The sequence below is a fragment of the Bombyx mandarina genome, chromosome 28 (genome assembly GCF_030267445.1).
Source record: "Bombyx mandarina strain Sakado chromosome 28, ASM3026744v2".
In the NCBI taxonomy this organism is placed as follows: domain Eukaryota; kingdom Metazoa; phylum Arthropoda; class Insecta; order Lepidoptera; family Bombycidae; genus Bombyx; species Bombyx mandarina.
This window is the reverse complement of record NC_143233.1, coordinates 5,610,223-5,633,529: the sequence shown is the minus strand read 5'-3', so window position 1 is coordinate 5,633,529 and position 23,307 is coordinate 5,610,223. Positions and strand designations below refer to the sequence as shown.

The 23,307-nt window shown below is 35.0% G+C and overlaps 2 protein-coding genes across 2 annotated transcripts in view; both read right to left on the bottom strand.

The window, feature by feature from the left end:
• Positions 1-170: 170 nt before the first annotated feature.
• On the bottom strand, positions 171-4,495 carry LOC114243768 (protein IMPACT-B). The gene is made up of 6 exons (XM_028175371.2): positions 4,272-4,495; positions 3,959-4,191; positions 2,831-2,960; positions 2,004-2,107; positions 1,265-1,471; positions 171-346 (listed from the first exon to the last, which is right to left on the bottom strand). Exons 1-6 carry the CDS (start codon positions 4,296-4,298, stop codon positions 253-255), a joined length of 795 nt encoding a protein of 264 aa, XP_028031172.2. The 5' UTR covers positions 4,299-4,495; the 3' UTR covers positions 171-252.
• Positions 4,496-7,110: 2,615 nt separating this feature from the next.
• Positions 7,111-23,307, bottom strand: part of LOC114243789 (protein Wnt-5b) — an 82,646-nt gene continuing 66,449 nt past the window's right edge. The window contains exons 5-8 of the mRNA XM_028175400.2: positions 16,132-16,243; positions 15,366-15,468; positions 10,801-10,958; positions 7,111-8,708 (exon numbers count right to left, since the gene is read on the bottom strand). Coding sequence (XP_028031201.2) covers positions 8,511-8,708; positions 10,801-10,958; positions 15,366-15,468; positions 16,132-16,243 — 571 coding nt within the window. The 3' untranslated portion in view covers positions 7,111-8,510. The remainder of the gene's footprint in view (positions 8,709-10,800; positions 10,959-15,365; positions 15,469-16,131; positions 16,244-23,307) is intronic.

The window sequence follows — 23,307 nt, the reverse complement described above, 5'->3', positions numbered from 1 at the left end:
TAGTGCAAATGCGGCTACTCGCCTTTAGAAATGAGCTTTAGTTCTCAGTTTAGAGTGCAATAGTTCATAGCAGAAACAGGCAGGGTAATGTTATCGGTGAAGCTAAAATTAATTGACAAAAAACGACTATGAAAATTGGTGTTTTTAAAATTAATTAAAAAAACAACAACTTTGTACACAAACAATCACATTTAATTTTAAAATAAAACAGTATCCTATGTACAATATTAAACTAATATAATAATGTCAAAGTCATTTCTTCAATAGTCCAGCTTGCTGAATGACTTGTCGGCTTGCATTGTTTATGTGACGGAATCTGTCCGGCCCTAATTGTACTCCTCCATACCTGGCAAAATATTTCATGTATAAAAAATATATGTTTTAATACTTTTAAAGCACTCTCACCACACATTCATTTAAATAATTTTAAAAACTATGCAACTCTACTTTGATTTAATATGTTATTTGTATTAAAATAATAATATAAATGGATTTTTTCATAAAACCAGTATGATAATGAACAAAGCCCTGTATCATTGTTTAGACCAGGGATTCCCAAACTTATTTTGTCTACTTCCCCCTTTGAGAATAAATTATTTTTTAGCACCCCCATTTTATCACCTACTAATGACCACTATAGCGAGAGCTCAGTCGGTATCTAAGAGTCCTCCTAGATAAAATTACAAATCGCCTCCTAAGCTTCTACACAATGCCCCAATTTTTTTCTGGGTCTCTTACCGCCCCCCTTTAGGCCTGCAGCGCCCACATGGGGGCGTTATCGCCCACTTTGGGAAAGGCTGGTTTAGACTCTTCATTCTGTACCATATATTTACAAAAACTTTCACACTAGTAATGCTGATGGTAATTTTAATATGAATTTCTTAATTTTTTTATGAACTTTGGGCTTAGACTCAAAATCCTATTTTTCAAGGTTATCTTAACAGCAAAACTTATCAACAAAGGAAAATGGAATTTGCACTAAGCCTCTACACGTGATGCCTGACTATTAAGGTTCCATATAAACAACTTATTTTTTTTGTTTGATTTTTATTACACAATGTTATTCCTTCACCGTGGAAGTCAATCGTGAAAATTTGTTAACTACGTATTTTATTAGAAAATTGGTACCCGCCTGAGGGATTCGAACACCGGTGCATCGCTCAACACGAATGCACTGAACGTTTTATCCTTTAGGCCACGACGACTTATAGTTTTAGTCGACTTATTACTGACATAAATAAGGATTAATGAAAGTCAAACTCACCATCTCGACACAACAACAAGTGTGTTTTTCTGATTCAAAACTTGCAGTAGATGCAACATTCTACCTCCGGCGTGAGCTTCCCCGTCATCATCACAGTCTTGAAGTACATTCGTACCTTTAGCAGTGTTTCTTTCTATTCTATATGCATACATATTATGTGTAGCATTTAAGATCTTTCTGTTCTGTTTTAATTTATTTAGTACAGCTCTGAAAAAAAAAAGACTATCCATCTAAAATTCTGTTTTTACTTTAGTCATTCTAACATTTAAACTATAGTGTAGAATGGGTTAATTTTGTTTGCTCAAACCATGATCAGAAAAAAATATAATTGATTACAAAATGTTTTGTAGACTAACTAACTTGAATTGGTTGTTGAAATATTGAGAGGTAAGCAAGTTTTACAGCATATTGAGATAACTCTCTTCCTTTCCCACACAGCACACTCAGACTAGTGCGAATAAGAAGCTTATAGCTCTTATTTCTGAAAAGATTTTATATTAAATTACCACAAGAACTTATGCCTAATGGACCTCAATATTTTTTGCACATATACATGACCAAGGATCTTCTGAGATGGTTACCAGAGCTCATAGGAGTCACAAAGTGATTACCATTTATGTGTATTATCTATAGTGATCACTGCCATTAACCTTGAGCATCAGTCTCAACTGTGTCTTATAATATCCATCACAACCTTAAGACCAGAACTCATGTGGCTTTTATTGATTACTCTACTCACTTTACATCATCTATACTGTGTACTTCAGCTGCATGTCCTTGGAATATGCTCTTCCTGTCTGCTATGATTTCACCATGTGTAATTTCAGGGCAGTTTATTTCTATCTGAAAAATGATGATTATTACAAATCTCACATATATTGCCATTTATTATTTTTTAACGCTTAGATGCTTGGACGATCTCACAGCCAACCTGGTGTTGTTAAGTGGTTACTGGAGCGCACAGATATCTTCAACATAAATGCGCCACCCACCTTGGGATATGTATAAGTTCTAGTATAGTCACAACGGCTAACCCACCCTTCAAACTGAAATGCGTTACTGCGTCACACCAAAAATAGGCAGGTTGGTGGTATCTACCCGTGCGAACTCACAAGAGGTCCTACCACAAGTAATACCACAAGTGCTTCCTACTACTAGACTACAGACATTCACATGATTGTGCTCATCTCTTGTCTTGTTGTCTCTATGACTCTATGAGTACATGTCAATAATGCCCCATTATTTTGTTCAGGTTGAAATAGCAGAATAACTATCTAAAGGAAACGTTAGTATTATTGTTTTACCTATAGTTCATATTTAAATTTTACCAGTTTGTGTTAGACATGATCTTGCACATAGATATACAGCCAATCTAGACATTAAGCATAGCCAAGTCACTGACTAGTGAGGAATCTCAAATCTCATTTGACAAAGGACATGTCATATGACTAGAAATTAAACACTGAACTGAAAAACAAAACTTATTGTATTTACCTATGCATATTTCCTTTCTTTAAAACATTCAGGTTTATTATAGAGAAAAGAAGGTTATTATAAAATATATACCGTAGTGAGATCCAAACTGTCGACTTCAGGTTCCGTGACTTCAATTTTTTTTTCTACTTTGCATACGGTTTGTAGCACTTCCCTTATCATCTCGACCCATTGAAATATCACAGTCTCACCAACATTATCCCTGAAAATTATATATTTAAGGTCTAAATTCATTACACTTATCACACCCTAGATGGGTTTCATGTTATTTATTAGTTCTTTCTTGATATTAATGGTGACAGCTGTATATGGCAATCAATGCTATGAAACATTATTAATTGTTTTGCAATTTATGTAAGAATGTTTGCACAGTATTTGACCAATATCTACATTTAGAATTTAAAGACTTTTAGAGAGAACTGACATAAATCACTGCTTGAATGTAATAACAATGGTATATCTATGCCCAAGTAATCATTATGAATTCAAATGTTTTATATAGTAAGGCTGTGAGGCTATGTTTTAAATCAAAATTAGCATTTGATTTACTACCATCATCAAATAATCAAATTTATTTTAAATTACCATAATATCTTTCCTAAAATTTACATTCTGTGGTATTATTTTTTCTAAAATCACTATGCTGTCAATGTTGAATTGACACTATTGTTAAATGTACATATTGTGGTTAATTCAAATAAAATCACCATTATGTTTACTGTGATTGTGGTGTATATTTTCTTTATGTCAACTTGTGTTAGAATAGAATGTGTTCATTATAGGTAAATGGCACCCCCATTCCATTCCTTCCATTTTGTTGCTTTGTGACTAAATGGGCTATTGACTGGATAATAATGGTAATTTAGAAAATGTTTTTTTGTAATTAAATGGTGATTCATGGTGGAACATGTCCAATGTGTATTGGTAATTAAAAAAAATTTTAAATGAGCATATGTTGATTTGGAAAAAAATCCACAAAATATATGGCAATGCTAAAAACACCAGCAGTTTAAAAAAAACCTCAAATAACAAAGTTATAACTTTTAATGTCATAACTTTTGGATATTGAAAGCATGTTGATTTTAGAGAAAAAAAGACCACAAAAAATACCATAAGTCTGCTAATGATAATTTATAAACAGCATTTTCAATATGACAACATGGTTATTTGGAAAACAGAATTTTTTTTAAATATACTTACAAGTATATTTCGTGCAAGGTTTTGTGAAGATTCGTTTTGGTTTGTCTGTCCATCCACGGTGCAGACAATTCGAATTTCGGTGGAGAACTCGACGGGTAATCTTCTGGTAATGTCACGTAAAGAAGCACTTCTTTCTTATTTTCTTCAATTCTAATAGTATAAGACCTTGTAATTTCACTATCTATAGTCAATTCTTCTGTGTAAATAGATTTTAAAGCTTCAATTTCTTCAACCTAAATGAAAAATTCGAATATGTTAAAAAATTACATTGTTTGTTTTGAAACTTGTTGATGTAATAATTTAAGTGCCTTACCTGTCTTGATAAGTTGTCGACTTCCATTTTGAGTATTGTTTGTGATTTTTGTTGTTTATTTTAATACTTTACTTATGATATTTAGAGCGATGAGATTTCCATTTTAAAGCGACACAGGGACAAACAAATTTCAAAAAATACGGGCAGAGACCACGCAGAGACTGACAAGCGACAACTCACAACGACATCACTATGCATCAGCTAGTAGACTGACATTGGCAGACGACATAAATTAAACTGTCTTGTAGTACTAGTAGTTTTATTTTTCCAAATGGAAAAGCAAAGGTATCACATAATACAGCCTAATCTTTTATATGTGCATATTTTTTTATGAAATATGTTATTATGAAATGAAATAAAGCTGATTAATTTAATATGAAACATGGCATGGCATGAAATGAAATGAAATGAATTGAATTGAGATGATATGATATGGAATATTTTTATGAAAAATGATAATATGGAGTGAAATGAAATGACATGAGATATGGGATGAAATATAATCTCTGTAAAATGGTGGTCGTTTACTGAGATTTTTTCAGTGGACTTTTTGGAGGATCTCGAGAAGTTACGTCCAACGGCTTTGTTTAATTTTCCCACATTTGTGCACTTTACAGATAGTAAACAGTTAATAAACCACCGCTATTACACATTTAAACCTGAAGAAACACTAAATAGACAAAATAAAACAAATCGCACAGCTTTACACCTCGCGTTCCCGCCAAAAAGTCCCGACAAATTAAATTGTAATGTAATAGTTTCACTTTTTAACAGGAAAGGCAAAAGTATCACACCATACAACCAAATCTTTTATTTAATCTGTTATATAAAAAATAATAATGATGAAATACGGTGATATTTCTTTAGAAACAGTACTACAGAAGAGCAACACCAATATTAACTAAGTTTTATTTATTCTGTAGACGGTAAAAAATATGTAATTAGGTTTGCGACTGAGTAGTATCATACTAAGTATATGCACCTTAATTTGCTATTTTTTTGTCATTGTTAGTAATTAGATTCTGTAATGTAATTTAATAATTTTTTAGTGTTATTAATAGTAATTAGATTCTAAATTATCGCTTCACTTACAAATTAATAGGAAGAAACAGAAACATATTAAGAAAAAAACACTTAATTAACAATTACATTTATTTCATACAATAAATAGCCTCTAAGATTCATAGATTTAAAGGTACAATGGCATGCATTAAATTATGTATTTTAATTCACTAACCAAATTCACTACAACGACATTCTAATGCAGAGAATTTTTTAATTTAAAAGTTAATGTAAATGTTGATGACCACTTGAGGATTTTATCACTTTATTTACATTACTTGTATTTAATTGCCAAAAAACAATCTACAGTTGGACGAATCGTTAATTTAACAACATATTTAGCAAAGATCTGTTTGATACATTTATCGAATGATCTTTTTCTGTAATGATGAAATACACTGCTAGTTTTAAATTACATTCGCTGAGTAAACAAGTTAGTAGGCCATCTGTGTGCTTAGTGCGAGTATTTTAAAGTTCTCGATAGCGTAAAAGGTAACTCGAATTTGTATGCAGTTGAAACAGCGCCCCTAGCGGCAAACGTACGCAAACGTTCTAATTTCATAAAAAATTTAATTAACGTTTACGCTATCGAGAACGTTAAAAAACTCGCACTAAGCACACCGGTGCTAATGTTTACCGGAGTCCACAGATATAACAAAGTTGATGTGTGGTGACACAATATGGCGAATTTGTATTTTTATATTCATCTATTATATCGATTCAGTTTCATAGTCCCGGTAACCAATTTGACTGTGCCTTTAGCTTTTAGCTCTAATCGTTATCCATGAGTGATAGTGATCAGAGACAATTCATGCTTAAAGAGCAATGCATCGCTGCACAAAGTTCTGTCCAATTCTGAATAAGAACTACCTAACTACTACCATACCCTATCCTTAGCCTCTCAATCTACTAAGCTGTACTCCCTTACTCTAGTACTAGTAATAGTAAGTAAAGGTACTTAGCGTACCGGCTTGAGATACATAAGGGAGTTTCTTGTGGTAATAAAACTCCCGCTCTTGATATTATTCTTATAATATTTAAATTGAGAGATGTATAGCGTGCTTGAAGAGCGGGTATAGAATGATAGTGAAATACAATAATAAAAAAAAAAAAATCTTTTTTATAATGGTTTTATAATGTTAAGTATGTTTCAATGATACTATGTACACATATGGACTTGTTTTTGTTGTCTGAAATAAAATAAATCATTCATTCATTGATTAAACTGTGATGATTAGCGCCTTAGAAGGCTAGCATCTTTAACATTGCTATAAAAGAATTGAGGGCACTGGCATGAACACTAAGTATCAGACTGTTATATGAGTATCTTCAGCACTAATTTCTCTTTTTATGTCATCTACGCGACAGAAATTACGTTGTAATGTCTAAATGCTCCATTACGCAATGTACTGTGAGGTCTTAGGTGTTTAATCTAGTATCACATAAAATTTTAATGACGTACTGGTGGTAAGATCTCTTGTGAGTCCGCACGGGTAGGTACCAGCACCCTGCCTGTTTCTGACGTGAAGCAGTAATGCGTTTCGGTTTGAAAGGTGGGGCAGCCGTTGTAACTATACTTGAGACCTTAGAAATCATATCTCAATGTGGGTGGTGGCATTTACGCAGTAGCTGTCTATGGGCTCCGGTAACCACTTAACACCAGGTGGGCTGTGAGCTCGTCTACACATTTATGCAACAAAAAAAAACTGTTTTAATTTTTTACTATAATTATTTAGGTATAAGTAATTTTTTATATACCACTCTACATACATAATTATAAATAACTAGAGGTCCCGCAGTAGTCGAAATTCGACTATAATTAATTGGAATTGTAAGTTTGTATACTATTATGATTGTATTTTATACTTCTATAATCACAAATTTCGCCAAGACTACACTATAAAAAATATTAACAAAGACAAACCATATTCTATTCTCAATTTGACAACAGACGTCAAGAACAAAAGTTTGACAATAAATAGTATGCATGCGTGTGTGCGTCAAATACATGGTATGTAGTGTGTGTAATGTTTTCTTTATAGATTTAATGTATCTTTTATGCATTATTTAAAAAAAATATTAGCATTGTGCACTTCTTCTCTATATTCTCTTTAAGTGTGGAAAATTTCATACTCCTCCGTCTGCGCAATTTTCGTAAAAAGGGATACAAAGTTTTTGCTTCACGTATTAATATATAGATTATTAATAGTCTTAGCGTAAAATATATAAGATTACTTATGTACACATTTAAGATATCTCACAATAAAACTAAAACTACATAATTTAACGTATCTAGTATAGTTTAAAATAAACCTTAATAATTATGAAACACGTTCTCAATAAATAGACATGCTTTAAGAAAAACCGACTTTAAATAGAAAAAAAAAAGATATTCCAAAACAAATTAATATACACTAAAAACAATAATCATCGAAATCGGTTGGCGTGATATTGAGTTATTGAATTTTTCATCTATTTGTCGCGCACGTACTTAATACAAATTTAAGACTTATATGGTTTTCTCAGGGATACCATTATCAGAACTGGACTAAATTGAAATGGGACCACACGGGAAGCGTCAGCTTTCTATTAAAAAAAAAAGGATTCATCCAGTCAAAAGTTATGAGATAACAAAAAAAAAAAAATACAGTCGAATTGAGAACCTCCTCCTTTTTTGAAGTCGGTTAAAAATACTAAGGATTGTAAATGTACGATAGGTCATAGTTTTATTGAATTTTAAAGTTAAAAAAAATATGGAATTACCTACCGATAATGATTTCACGACTTACTTTTTTCAAACGTTGCACAAACTGCGGCAATGCGTAGCGCTAGTGACGCGCGGGTACCGGGCAAGTTAAGTTGGCGGGAAATTTCAAAATTTAAAATCCCAAAATACCATTACCATTACCCAAAATACCATTACCAGTATCATTCGTTTTAAATCGTAAATGAAATTATGTGGGCTTTTGTTCGCTGAATACAATCTAGACAGCATATTTTTTCATATCGTTTCAACAAGGACATTATTGCTTTAATAATAATTTTTAAAATCTCCCTTTAAAAAAATTCTCCTACTACAATTAGATATTACTCATAATTCTGCACTGAATATTTTCCGTGTAAACACTAGGCCAATTATTCTGGCATGAACGTTCCGAAAATAAGCAGATCACATTATTATTTACAAGTATAAAGTTCGGTGGATTTGACACAAGTATTGCATTTCACGTGGCAGCACCAGTGGAACTTGCACTGACATCGTTCCTTCATCATAATTTTTTTAGTGTTGTAACCCCTTCCGCAGCACAGTAATGAGCACCCGTCTAAGCCTAAAGAAGTCCTGTTGCATTCTCGGCCAGAAGTACCGAGGGAGCCCTAAAAAAAACGTTTTTTTTTTTAATTTTAAGCAGTGAAGAATATCTCTATCTATATTCGTTGAATAAACTCGAGCACATGCCTGTTGATATTTGGTCTGTTAAATTTGAAAATATCAAGAGCTGGCAATACTAAGCTTGTTTGTTTTACGTGAAGCGTCAAAAGATGGCGGTGATTTAAATAGCAAACCAAATTAACAATTAATTTCATATTTTTTTATCCTCTTGATACTGGGGTGAGGATACTAGATTATGAATAAGAAAATTGTTATATTGTCATCTGTACTTAAAACTGAGACCTTACAACTCATGTCTCTAGGTGGGTGGCGGCATTTTCGTTGTAGATGTCTATGGGCTCCGGTAAAAACTGAATACCAGGTGGGCCACATGCTCGTCCCCCCATCAAAGCAATTGAAAAAAAACATGGAACAAAATTGGCATTGTTACCACTTAACACTAGATGGACCGTGAGCTCGTCCAAGCGTCTAAGCTATAAAAAAAATGCGTCTGTAAATTTTCAAGTCAAATAGGCTTTTTTTTTTTTTTTCCACAGGAGAAAATCGCCGGATCCCCACCCGCGCGGCAGGTGGGGTATGTGGGAGTTGAACCTCACTAAAAACTCCTGCCGCTCACAACCGGCGCCCTACCTCGGACCGGGCCGGAGCCCAGTCGGGGTTATTGAAACGGCGGGACAGGGTTGACGCAGAGCACATTACATCCATCCCACCGTCCCACGGACGCCGGACCGGTGGCCGCCAGCGACACGACCACCGGTTCCCTCGTTCAGCGGGCCGAGAGCCCGCTTTAATGGCGCCGCGTTACACCTTCCCCCAGAGCGGTCGGGGGAACGCGGTCTACCATCACCCGGCTTCCTATTGCGGGTGAGCGTGCAAAGCACGCCACCCCACGTCTGGGTCTCTCCCCGCACACAACGGGTGGGACCCCTAGCTCTTAGGGGGCCAGGTCACGGATACGACCCCGGTCCCGACCCCCTGCTCGGCGGCAAGTCAAATAGGCTTAATGAAATCCCTAAAAATGGACCTTAGAACTTATATCTCAAGGTGGGTGGCGCATTTACGTTGTCTATGGGCTTCAGTAACCACTTAACACCAGGTGGACTGTGAGCTCGTCCACCCATCAAAGCAATAAAAATAAAATAAAAAATGTACTAACGTAGTCTGATATGTATATGCGGTCTCTGCTTACGGCAGTAACAAAAGAACATACCTTTTTTTTCCTACCTAAGCTGATGGTCTAGAGCAGCGGTCGGGGAACTTTTTATATTACCTCATGGCGAAGAGCAAAAAAAACGAAATCGCTCTTTTTAGCATCTTTTAATATTATAGCCCCCATGATAATTTTGAAAAGAAAACAATAAGTAAAAATTTAATTTAAACATCATTTATTCAATTTATCAATGTAATACCTAGTAATACATAACGGTAATATTTAATAGTAATATATGTAATATACAGTTCAGGAAAAAAAATCGCCTCCACAGAAAATATAATTAAATGATAATTTATAATTCATATCATATTTTTCTTGTATTATTAGACGAAAAAAGAAGTTTAAATTTTATATATAGCCCCCATAAAAAAGCTTTTTTAATTTAAATGATTTTTTCGGGAAGTTTCTCTTCAATATATACTTTTTACTCACAAAAGTTTCATTTTTACCCCCCAAAATTTCATTTTACCCCATTTGGGGTAATTTACCCCGGTTCCCCGTCCGCTGGTCTAGGGAGACCATTTCAGCGTAACCTTAACTAGTAGGTGGGCTCACGGGGCTCAAGCCTGACGATGTTGCTAACACGAACCCTAGCAAGAGCCGTGCTTCGCAGAATCTACCACCGGGTCGGAAACGCGACCCCCACTGAGAAGATCCGGCGAGAAACTCAGTGGGATGTGTCTGTGGGTTAATTTACTCGCCGAGCCCTTCGTCGCAAGCGACAGGTTCGACGTGAACGATGACTGGTGCTTGGGGTACCTAAAAGCACGGGTGGTGGATCGGGAGGATCTGAAATGACGTGTTTTGGGCGACGTCGACCGTTTACCATTTGGTCCGCAGGATCGGCTGTGTAGGAAACGTACCAAAGACTCGTTCTTGACACAGTAATTCGGCGACTCTTCCAAGTACACCAGATCTTGTGCTGTCGGCAGGCTGTACCTCGGATTTCTGAGACGCAGCTTCCCTCGTCTCGAAACTTTCACTTCTGTTGCGCCTTCGTATCTGTCTCTGAGATAATCGCCTGAAAGATAAGCAGAAAGTTACTAAAAAATCGATTTCGAGTGGCCGATGATTTTGAAAAAAAAACACCGTGACGTAATGAAATAGAAGATCTATTGTTGTCTCTTTCCTTAAAAATCTCATCAACATTCACGTGTGTTAAGTAAGGTGGAAATGATCAACTGGATTCGGCTGGTGTGAATCATCATCTTCAATGTTATCACCGTGAAAATTGGGATTGTTCGCGCATAAGCGTATTTGAATTTATAATTAGAATTGAAAGATTCCAGAAATATTTGTTTAAAGAAACAGACTTTTTGGCGGGAACGCGAGGTGTAAAGTTGTGTGATTTGTTTTATTTTGTCTATTTAGTATTTCTTCAGGTTTAAATGTGTAAAAACGGTGGTATGATAGCTGTTTATCTGTGAAAGTGCATAAATGTGGGAAAATGAAACAGCCGCTGGACGTAACTTCTCGGGATACTCCAAAAAGTCCAGTGAAAAAATCTCAGTAAAAGACCACCATTTTACTGAGATGATATTTCATACCATATCATCTCATTTCATTTAAATTGATACCAGATGATTAATGTCTCAAATCAATCATCTGCATTTCATTTGATTTCACTCCATATTATCATTTTTCATAAAAATAAGAAAATAAATTAAAATAAGACATGACTTAAAGGTCTCAGTTACCAGGTCATAAAATCCCTTTAAAAAAAATTAGAAATAATTGACGGTAGTTAGCATAATATTCAACTATCGTAGAGCAAAGCCTATGACCAAGTAATAGTGTTCTTTGCCTATGACCATCAAGATTGCGAAGTATTCGAAGCTTTTGCAATAATACAACGATAATAAGAAACCCGAGATCAAACTGTAAAATTACTTGGTTTATTGATGGTAGAACGTCTTGTGAGTCCGCACGGGTAGGTACCACCGCCCTGCCTATTTCTGCCGTGAACCAGCAATACGTTTTGGTTTGAAGGGCGGGGCAGCTGTTGTACTGATAAAATGGATACCTTACAATTCGTCTCGAGGTGGATGACGGCATTTACGTAATAGATGTCTATGGACTCCGGTAACCACTTAACTAACCAGGTGAGTTCATCCACCTATCTAAGCAATAAAATAGAAGTAGTTTTCATTATGTCTATGTCCACTGTCTTTGAAATTAAAATTATTACTAACAAATTATACGAGCCATTAAATTCTGTTTAGAAATTCTTACTTCTAATACAACTTTAAGGATACCGAATTCGATTACGTTTTTTTAAACTATTAACGTATTTCAAAAGCGACACTAAATTTTAATTTCGAACTAATTTAAAAAAAATAAAAAATAAACTTAACGGCCACATAAACTGCCGGAACGCAATAAAACGTGGATTTAAAAATCGAACGAGCCCTCCGGAATAATGGCGGGAGTTATGTAGTTCGTAAATCTGAAAGGTGACTCGTAAAAACTTAATTAGCCGCAGTGGTGTAGAGTATTCAATAGGAGGAGAAAAAAAACAGAATTATAATTAATGATGTGAGGACATGCTGCATCGATCCCACATGATGTGGGATAAGGGCCAGAAGAAAAAGAAGAAAGTGTAGAGAATCAGATGAGACAGAAGTCAAAATTATAATTTGACTAGCCGTACTCGCCCGCTTCGCTGGGCATTTAAAATTAACATTATTATTTATTGTCATTATTATTAGGGAGTCCAACATTCATATAAATATTAGCCTATCCATTAAGCACATGTATTTTCTACATGGATACAAAGTTTTAAGTCAATCGGATGCACGGTTCAGTAGTTATAAGGTAACATCCGTAAAACCACTGTAGATTTATATATTAGTATAGATTCTATAAAATGTATCGGAAAGTTTTAAGTAGCCAAAGATAGTAAAAAACATTGAAATCGTTAAGACGAAATAAAAATCGATCAAAGTTAAAAAAAATGAGTGGACAATAAAGTTTAAGTAAAAACATATTTTAGACGGGCGTTTAAGGCATAGGAGGATAACTCAAAAAGTCCTGGTCAGATCTTGATATAACTTAAATCAGACCACATGAGTAGCACAAGCTTTCAAATCATCACATCAGTTCATCCATAAAAAAGTTTTCAGATAAACACACACATAAACAATGCAATCAAACCATTTAAAACCTCCTCCTTCTTTGAAGTCAGCAAAAAATTCAACACCGCATAACTCACAAGAGACCGAACAATTACCCGAGTAGATCTTAATTAAAACAAATCGTTTCTATGTCTTAATCATTAACCAGCATTTAAGCTTGACACGAACAGAATGGGATTATTAATCGTGGGACATTAACTGCACTATACGGAAGGCAATGATGACCGTTAGTTGCTAGCCATTTCGAATCAAATCGTGTATACGGAAAGCCAGTTAAGGGAACTGTAGCTAATTTAGCGTGGGAATTTAACTGTGGTTAATTTGTTACTGAACGAAAACAAAGGACTATCAAAACGCGAACAAGAATATTGTTTTTCGATGTGCAACCTAAATCATGTATTTAACCCGCTGAGTTTCTCGCGGGATCTTCTCAGCGGATCGCGATTCCGTAACGGTAGTAGATTCATTCGCGAAGCAGATGCTCTTGAGTTGTTAGGTAGGTCGGTAGGTCGGGTAGAAACGCGACCCACTGAGAAGATCCGGCGAGAAACTCAGTGGACTGTGTCCATGGGTTAATTCGTTCGTCGAGCCCTTAGTCGCAAGCGAAGGGCTCGACGAGGACGGTGACCGGTGCTTGTGGTGCCTAAAAGCACCGTTAATGGATCGGGAGGATCTGAAATGACGTGCTTTGGGCGACGTCGACTGTTAACCATTCGGTGTACAGGATCGGGTATGAAACTAGTGTTCAGGGAGTAATCTAAATTCGAACTTAATTACTGTGCAGTGTACCCAGGGCTTACTTTGTTATTTTGTTGACTTGAGAGATTATTTATTGATAAGCATAAACTGATAGGTGATGTGGTCCTCAGCACACGACGCATTGCTGATGACGGTAGAACGAACTAATTCGAAAATGTATGACTCCAATGCAAAATACATCTTGCAATATAATGTGCGCGCTTGTCCTTAAAATCACTGATACTGAGATATTTACATTACGTTTAGATTCGTTAAATTTAATGTACAAAGCATTTTTTTTTGTTATCGATATTATTCCTTCTAAAGTTTGGAAAAAAGTAACTGTTTTCTAATATTTTTTTACGTTTTTCGTTTTACCTGTGTTTACGTACTAATGAATAGTGTAAGATTCATTGCGGATATCAAATTAATATTTTTTGTAATAGTGTTTTTTTTTAAGTCCCCATTGATGTTACACACAGCTTGTAAATAGGCACTCAAAAAAAAAAAGAAAATCGGTAGGCAAACAAAAAAGTTCACAGTATTATTAAATTTGCTAAATTTCCTCGGTTTTTGCAAGTCGTGGATATAATAAACACTACTTTCACACACAGTTTAATCTCGTCTTTATTATCGTCATATTATTTTTTCCTCCTTTATTATTTCCTATAACTGTTAGACGGTAGTTAGAACACAACATTTAAAGCATATATTTCGACTGTGAAAAGAAAAGCAAATGTCAAGGAATCGTTTTAAAGGAATTTAGACGGTAGTTAGAACACAACATTTAAAGCAATGTTATATATTTCGACTGTGAAAAGAAAAGCAAATGTCAAGGAATCGTTTTAAAGGAATTTAGACGGTAGTTAGAACACAACATTCAAATCAATGTTAACTATTTCGGTGGGAAAAGAAAAGAAAATGTCAAGGAATCGTTTTAAAGGAATTTAGACGGTAGTTAGAACACAACATTTAAAGCAATGTTATATATTTCGACTGTGAAAAGAAAAGCAAATGTCAAGGAATCGTTTTAAAGGAATTTAGACGGTAGTTAGAACACAACATTCAAATCAATGTTAACTATTTCGGTGGGAAAAGAAAAGAAAATGTCAAGGAATCGTTTTAAAGGAATTTAGACGGTAGTTAGAACACAACATTCAAATCACTATTTCGGTGGGAAAAGAAAAGAAAATGTCAAGGAATCGTTTTAAAGGAATTTAGACGGTAGTTAGAACACAACATTCAAATCAATGTTAACTATTTCGGTGGGAAAAGAAAAGAAAATGTCAAGGAATCGTTTTAAAGGAATGTAGGCGGTGATTTAGGTAGTAGTTAGAGCACAACATTTAAATGTCGCCGTATGTCATAACGTTTTCATATTCTTCGAACACTTTAAACGTGGTCATAGACAACTTAGGTGTTGTATTATTAAGAATCGCCTAAAACTATAATAATAAACGCGGAATTATACTGGGAAAGTGAATTAAATTATAAAAAAAGACTAGTCTAAATTTAGCTATGTGGCGTCAAATAAATTGTCGGATTTTGATACTCACCGATCTCCCTAAAAGAGGCCAGCTGCTGCCAACACGTGATCAGGCTGCAGGATCCCGACACTCCGTGACATTTGCAAGTTACCCGTGATTTTGCTATCACCGCCTATCAAAGGACAGAAAGAAGTCTTAACCGATTATCATAACTTCGCTTTAATACCCTCACGATTAACAACTGTGTAAAAGAAAAAGTTGAAATTAATTGCTAATGCTAATTGGTTTTTTATTAAACCGTGTTTTTTAAAGTATTTTAACTACATTATTTATACATAATATTAGGTTATAGAACGATTTTTCTACCCTGGGTTTTCTTTTGCTTAGATAGGTGGTCGAGCTCACACTCCACCTGGTGTTAAGTGGTTACTGGAGCCCATAGAGTTCTACAACGTAAATGCGCCACCCATCTTGAGATATAAGTTGTCTCAAGTATAGTTACAACGGCTGCCCCACCCTTCAAACCGAAACGCATTACTGCTTCACAGCAGAAATAGGCGAGGTACCAACCCGCGCGGACTCACAAGTGGTCCTACCACCAGTAACATACATTGAAACATAAGAGAATATATCCACCCGTTAAGGTTAGGGTGAGAGTGTAGTATCTGTTTTACCCGTCTACCAAGGTTAGGGTGAGGGTGTAGTAGCTGTCTTACCCGTCTACCAAAGTTGAGGTGAGGGTATAGTAGCTGTCTTACCCGTCTACCAAAGTTAGGGTGAGGGTGTAGTAGCTGTCTTACTCGTCTCCCAAGGTTAAGGTGAGTAGCTGTCTTACCCGTCTACCAGCCTCGTTGTTGTGTCTGTTCATCAGCTGGCGACCCTGCTCCCGACTGCCGCGTTTCACTTTCCCTTCTCTTTCTCTTATATCGACGAAGCCTTCGGTGAACCTGTGGGAAATATAGTTCACTTTTACCGGCGAGAGCCAGAGATACAATTCAAAATCGACCTTATGGGTCAAAGCGGTGTTTTCTTTATTGCTAAGATGATTGACCTGACGGTACACCTGGTGTTAAATTGTTACCAGAGCTCAAAGACATCTACAACTTAAATGCAACCACCTACCATGAGACAAGAGTTCTAAGGTTCTTTAATCACTGGTGGTAGGACCTAGGTGGTAGGAGCCCGTGAGCTCACATTTCGGTCCGCGTAAAGTTTGAATGGCTATTCGTTGGTAGCCTAAGAGGCTTCTTAGGCTACCAACGATTTAGTAGAAAAGAAAAGTTTGCGCAATTTTAGACTTTAATTATTACTGTTGCTAGATGGATTATGGAATTCTTGTTGTGATGTCTATTGACTTAGGAAACTAGGAAAAGACAAAGACTTAAATTTAGAAAGAGACAAACATAAGTTCTGTTTTTGCGTCGGCTAAATCTACGCCCTCTGCTACGGAATCTACGAGGGGTGAGATATTGATTCGTAGCGGAACTAACATACATGTAATATTGTCTCTTATTTCAAATAGCTTAAGATTCAAATCGGTATATGTGTTTATTACACGTAGCATCCTGGTACAAAAGATTTTCTAGTTTAATAGTAAAAGTTTTCTTAAAATTTTTCTTTCATTATGTCCTTAATTGACTACAATATTAATATTATGCTTATCTATATATTAATACGTGAAGCAAAAACTTTGTATCCCTTTTTACGAAAATTGCGCGGGCGGAGGAGTATGAAATTTTCCACACTTATAGAGAATATAGAGAAGAAATGCACAATGCTAATATTTTTTTAAAATAATGCATAAAAGATACATTAAATCCATAAAGAAAACATTACACACACAACATACCATGTATTCGACGCACACACGCATGCATACTATTTATTGTCAAACTTTTGTTCTTGGCGTCTGTTGTCAAATTGAGAATAGATTAAGTATTGTTTGTCTTTGCTAATATTTTTTATAGTGTAGTCCTGGCGAAATTTGAGATTATAGAAGTATAAAATATAATCATAATAGTGTACAAACTTACAATTCCAATTAATTATAGTCGAATTTCGACTACTGCGGGACCTCTAGTACACATAAATAGTGATTGAGTGTGATACCAAAATATGTAGTAGGAAAAATAAGATAAAAGTTGTATTAAACTTGAAAAAATTAACGGAGTTTTCAAAGAAAAAAATCCGATAGAAGTTTTTTTTGGTTCTTATTTTATTGCCCTGTAGGCAGATGAGCATACGGCCCACCTGAAGGTGAGTGGTTATCATCGCCCATGGACAAGCAAAGCCAGGTGCAGAGCCAAGCCGCAGCCTACCTTTAAGTTCTGACGCTGAAAAGCCTCGTTTGAAGAGGGACATGTCACAGCGCTCGGGAAACTTAAACTTATTTGGAACTTTAAAGTAGTTAATTTTAATTTTCCATAGCACTATCCAATTTTCTGGACACTGCAGTATTAATAATAATCTATCTATCTATCTATCTATATATATAAAAATGAATTGCTGTTCGTTAGTCTCGGTAAAACTCGAGAACGGCTGGACCGATTTGGCTAATTTTGGTCTTGAATTATTTGTGGAAGTCCAGAGAAGGTTTAAAAGGTAAATAAATATGAAAATGCTCGGAATTAAATAAAAATAACAATTTTGTTTTTCCTTTGATATGTTATTTCTTTTTTTTATCGATTGAGGCACTACGAAGTCTGCCGGGTCAGCTAGTCTATATCAAATACTTGACTGTCAACAAATAAAATCTTAGTCGTCTTTGACCACGAAAATTAAACTATTTTTAATGGGTTTTTTTCCCTCGAAAAATATAAACTGTTCGAAACAATATTGACGAACGTAATTCTAAATTGACATAATTTTGGTTTAACGAAGCTTAGAACCGAATAAAATACCACATTACAAGTTTGAAATTTTTAATCTAGGATCTTAAAGAACTTAAGTCGAAAAGGACACAGTTCTTACAAGAATTTACACGGACTATATTTTCATGCGATTCACGCGTACATTGAAATGGCTTGTGTGTGTGTTGCCGGATGCCCTGTACACGACCGGGTAAAACGGATTATCTACTTCCTTGCATTTATGCTAGCCTGGTACCGTGAATCCGTTGTAACCGGCCTAAGCCCGGGTTAATCTTGCTTATCCGGGTTTTTGGTAATCGGGGAATTGTTGAATTTGTTCTTCGTGGTTCTCGATTGAATTTTTCTTTGACTTAAACGGTTTTTTTTACGTTTTGTAGAAATTCAAATTCTTATACATATGGGCCAATGGAAATTCCGCCAAAAAATCAGGACAGATTTGAATATTCTTCGTAAAAATGTTGACGGAAAAAACGTTTTTAATCTTTAAAAAATAAACCTTTAAAAATCCTTTAAAAATAGCGGAATAAACAGATCAGATAATAAATCAGAGAGTGTTCGTCTATTACCATATCCCTTTTCAAAGCTTTAGTGAGTAAATTTGACCCAAAATTTTCTACGTTATACATTGCTGGTTCCCGAAAACACTTATTATAACGATGATACATTTATTTATTGTCGTTAAATTATGCTAAACATTTTGAAACTACCAAAAGTTACTTTACCAAACGTTCTTTTATTACTTTACTTTACTTCTACCAAAAGTTACTTGTATTTCTACTATGTTATTGAGAGGCTATTTCAATTTATTTATACGCTAGATCTTATCTATCTTACCGACGATATTATCGATATAAATGATATTCTCGCTTACTTACTTTCATTTCTTATTAAATTTATGATACAATAATTATTTGATTAAAATTCGGCTTAAAAGAATATATGTTGATATTTGTAATATATTATGTTATCTTGCTTCTTCAGTCGTGCTCTTCTTGTCTGAGGGTCGTGACCAAGACATGAGCTTCGTCCTCAAGAAGTTGTGCCATCTCATGCTGTCTTCGGCTTTTCTGAAATAATCGTAGAGTTGAGAGTGGTGCAAACCTGGTCAGTAGAACTTGGGCTGTGACCCTGCGATCTTTTTCCTTTCACTTTGCCAATCATCACCAGATCTTCAAGATTATCTACGTCTTTCCTGGCAATGTGTCCGAAATCCAATAATATTATTGACGCCTTCAGCTCTAACACTAGGAGCGGGCTTAGGGACCCCGGTAACCATACTCGCTGAGTTTCTCGCCGGATCTTTTCAGCAGATCGCGATTCCGATCCGGTAGTAAATTCATTCGCGAAGCAGCTGCTCTTGAGTTGTTAGGTCTCCTTCGGAGGCGCTCGGATAGCTGTTAGCAAATCCCACCTATCCTGGCTGAGCCTTTGCTCGCCCACCTGTCCTGGTGAAACTGGAAAGGCCTCCGGGTCACCAGCTATCCTTAAATCCTAAAAAAATTATTATCTAATAGCACTTTTTAAATTATTAATAAATATTATCAATTAAATAGCAATAATAAAGGAAAACTTTAAATTTGCCTCTAAAATGCTAATATTAAAAAAAAATCCTTTATAACAAATTTGAATGTGAAGTTACCGGGTTTCGGAGTCACAATATCTTTCTATGTGCCAAGCATTCCATTGACTTCCATACATTTATGGCAGCCTGGTACTAAAAATGCCCGAATGCGCGAAAATATTCCCTATGAAGCGAATAGAAGGAACCCTTCTCATTCAGAAATACCGCATTCCGGATTTTAGTCGCGTGCTTGAAATTCTTTAGCTCTTTCGGTTCATGATGTCCTGGGAAGGAAAATTCAAACGCACGGGTCGGAAAAGCTTTTTTAAATTTTCTTAATCTTAAAAAGCTTAAAAAGGTTTGTATGTTAGGTTAAAGTAGTGAGATGGCTGTGTGGGTGAGTGTTGCTCCTCCCACACTATGCATGTGTGAATTAATATCAAGAGGGTTCCTCTAAGTGTACGAAACAAGAGGGTTGGTTGGTTTAGCCTTCTATTGATATTCTCATGATTATGTCAGCCTGGTACAAGCAGCTTTGCAATTTTTTAAAACTGGCGCTCTAATCTCTCTCTAGCCAAGTAAACTTTCTTCATAAATGAATCAAATTTAATTTAAGCTAAACAGAAAATAGATTATCAATTCACATTATATGAAAAATCTTTATCATTCATTTAAATCTTTAAAACTTTTTAGTTTTAATGATGATTTTTCTTAGACGGAATCACTCACCTGTCCTGTCATTGAGTGAAAAGAAAATTCAGTTTTGTATAGTTGTTATACAGATAATGCTTAATTTTTAATATTAATTTTAAAAGAGATTAAGGTCTTCAAAGTTGTTCTCTTATTACATCACAGAAAATGCAATTAAGTCTTTTATTGTTCATTCACTCTAAAGTACCTATTCCATAATATTATATTTATAATTCAAGTTTCATGAGAGTAGTCAATACCGTTAATCACAAAAATTTACATAAAAAATAGTAAGATCTGATTTTAAAAAGCCATTGTCAAGAGCAAATTGAAGATAGCCGTCGATGTTAAGATTCAGTACAGGAATGTATGTACTAAGTAGGCTACATACAATATATTGTATTAAAAAAATCACCTATCCGACTATCATGGTGCCCTGGTACCCTTAAATCCGTAACATCGCAAAAACACGTGGGGCGGATTCACAGGGCGGATATCTTTCAGGGGCACTTACTTTCTTAACTTTATGCTGTTCTATTAACCCCAGTGAAGAAATATGCAGATCTTTTTAGGATTTTCGTGAAATGCGTTAAAGGAAAAAAACATATCACATTGTTTGTTGACTTTATGAAATTAATTGTGGAAATTTAATTTAGTTCCACAACAAAACCCGTGGAACAGAGCTTCTCAATCTTATTAAGTCCTGGTATATTTGGGCGGAATTTAAAAAAAATTTGCTTTCTTATTTATTATTATTTTGACTTTATAATAAATATTATTTTGACTTTAATAGCAGATGGTATTTTTTTAAATTTAAATTACATAATAATATGTAGATAGTATATTTATATAATTTAAATTTATTTGTGAAAACTTTATTCATTTTGTAGATAGGTCAATGGTAGTACTAGAACGGTAGGTAGAAGAAGTATTATGTGGTTACGGAATCCCATATGTACATCGTACTGAAGTGATCATGTGAATGCCGCCACCCACCTTGAGGGTTGAGGTCTATGCTTCAATTGTTTTGTAATTAAACATACATTTTCTGGGAATTTTTATTACATGATTTTTTATCCTTCGTCGTCATTCGCGAACATGTGCTAAGTACGTAAAATTAGTACTTGCTTATGTCACTTGAACACGATCATAGTTGCACATAGCTCGACAAAACCAGCGTCCTTATCTCTTAGGCCGAAATAAAAACGGCTCTATAAAAGACCTTAAAGATTTAATAAAGAGATGCTTCAAAACAGAGGTGGCGTCGTCGTCAATATAGCTAAAGAGAGATGCAGGAGAGATCATTTCAAATTGTATAATAAAAGCATTCTTTTCAGATTTCAGAGGCGTTTAACCCTTTCAGTACGTGAAAACATGCCAGGAACGCATGCCTACGGAGGAGGTTGTCTACGAAGCTACGTTGCTACGGTCTACGGTATAAGGTAGAAAAGTAGCACGGTACAAAACTTTTTAAAGATTTTTGCGCAAAATTGACGTTATGTAATTAATTACATTAAGTGTTTTTTTACTTCCACTAGCAATTGTGCAAAAGATAACAAAAAGTTTCACCACATACCTAATTGGATTGTCTATCCTGTAATTAATTCCTATTGCATACCGCCTGGTTTTAATAAACAAACTCTTACTTTTGGAGTTTACTCCTTTAGAATCGATTTACATATATAGGCCCGGGGTATGAAAATTATGGGGACCAAAATCGTACTAGCATGTCACACGAAATGCGTTATGCGCATTTCGTGTGACATGCTAGTACATGCGCCGGCAGTCCGCCACAAAGCCTCGTACTGATCGCGCGTTTCTCTCATTATTGTATTTTCATATATTTGTTAGTCGTTTGTTTTGTGTCTCGTTAATTTGTTAATAATCTGTAGTGTATCGTGTTGTCGTAATATAGAACTATTTCTCGTATTGTTTCGTTTAATTTTTTATATCCAGTAAACTCCAGTCGTGCGTCGGAGCGGACACACACACTTTTTTTATTTTTATCTTATCTTTTTGAGCAGATACCTTAAATATAAAAATGGATAAGTTTTAGAATTTCGTAAGTACAAATATGATGTAATGGCTCCATTACTTTTAATATACTATTAATATTATTCTTATGAATACATTTCCGCCATTTCAATAAGAAGTTAGTCCACTATATCTCATTCAATACCATTGAATTTCATATAATAATATCCTAAAGTTATCCAAATCAAAATAATAAATATCATCGTTGTTCACAATAAATGAAAGATCAGATTAAAAACCCTGGTCTAGAATTTAAAAAAAGAAACCTCTAGTTCATTATTATGAAACATCAATTTGCTACATTTTATTTATGTTGCCATAGTAACCGCTGCGCTGAAAACCGGAGTTCCGAAACTTCCTCGTCTGTTCTGAGAGCCTGGTACCAAACCTGTCTAGAGTCATGGCTTGACAACAAGTGAAATGTCGCTGACAGCTAGAGTCAATTCAATTTATCTCTCTCTAAACATAGATTGGTTTTAATTTCTAAACGCAAATAAAATAAATAGTTAAATGTATAATTATTAGTTATAGTAAAGTTGAGAACTTTGTTCTCAATTTTGATTTTTTGTGAGAAAAATGGAAATTGTGAAGACTATTTTTTTATAACTATTACACATTTTTAATCAAATAACTTAAATAAATTGACTGGCCATCACCTTCATTCGTTGGTAACAGGCAAACAATAGGTATATCTGTTTTCCACGTTAAGAAAAGAGCAGGTTAATTTCTACCTGTCTTGCGTCTCACCTGGATACCAGGACTTTATAAATTTGAAAAAGTACCTTTACCTGTTCACGTAGAATTTCACACAGACGCCTGAAGTTTCAGGGACGGAAAATCATATACACATCGAGGC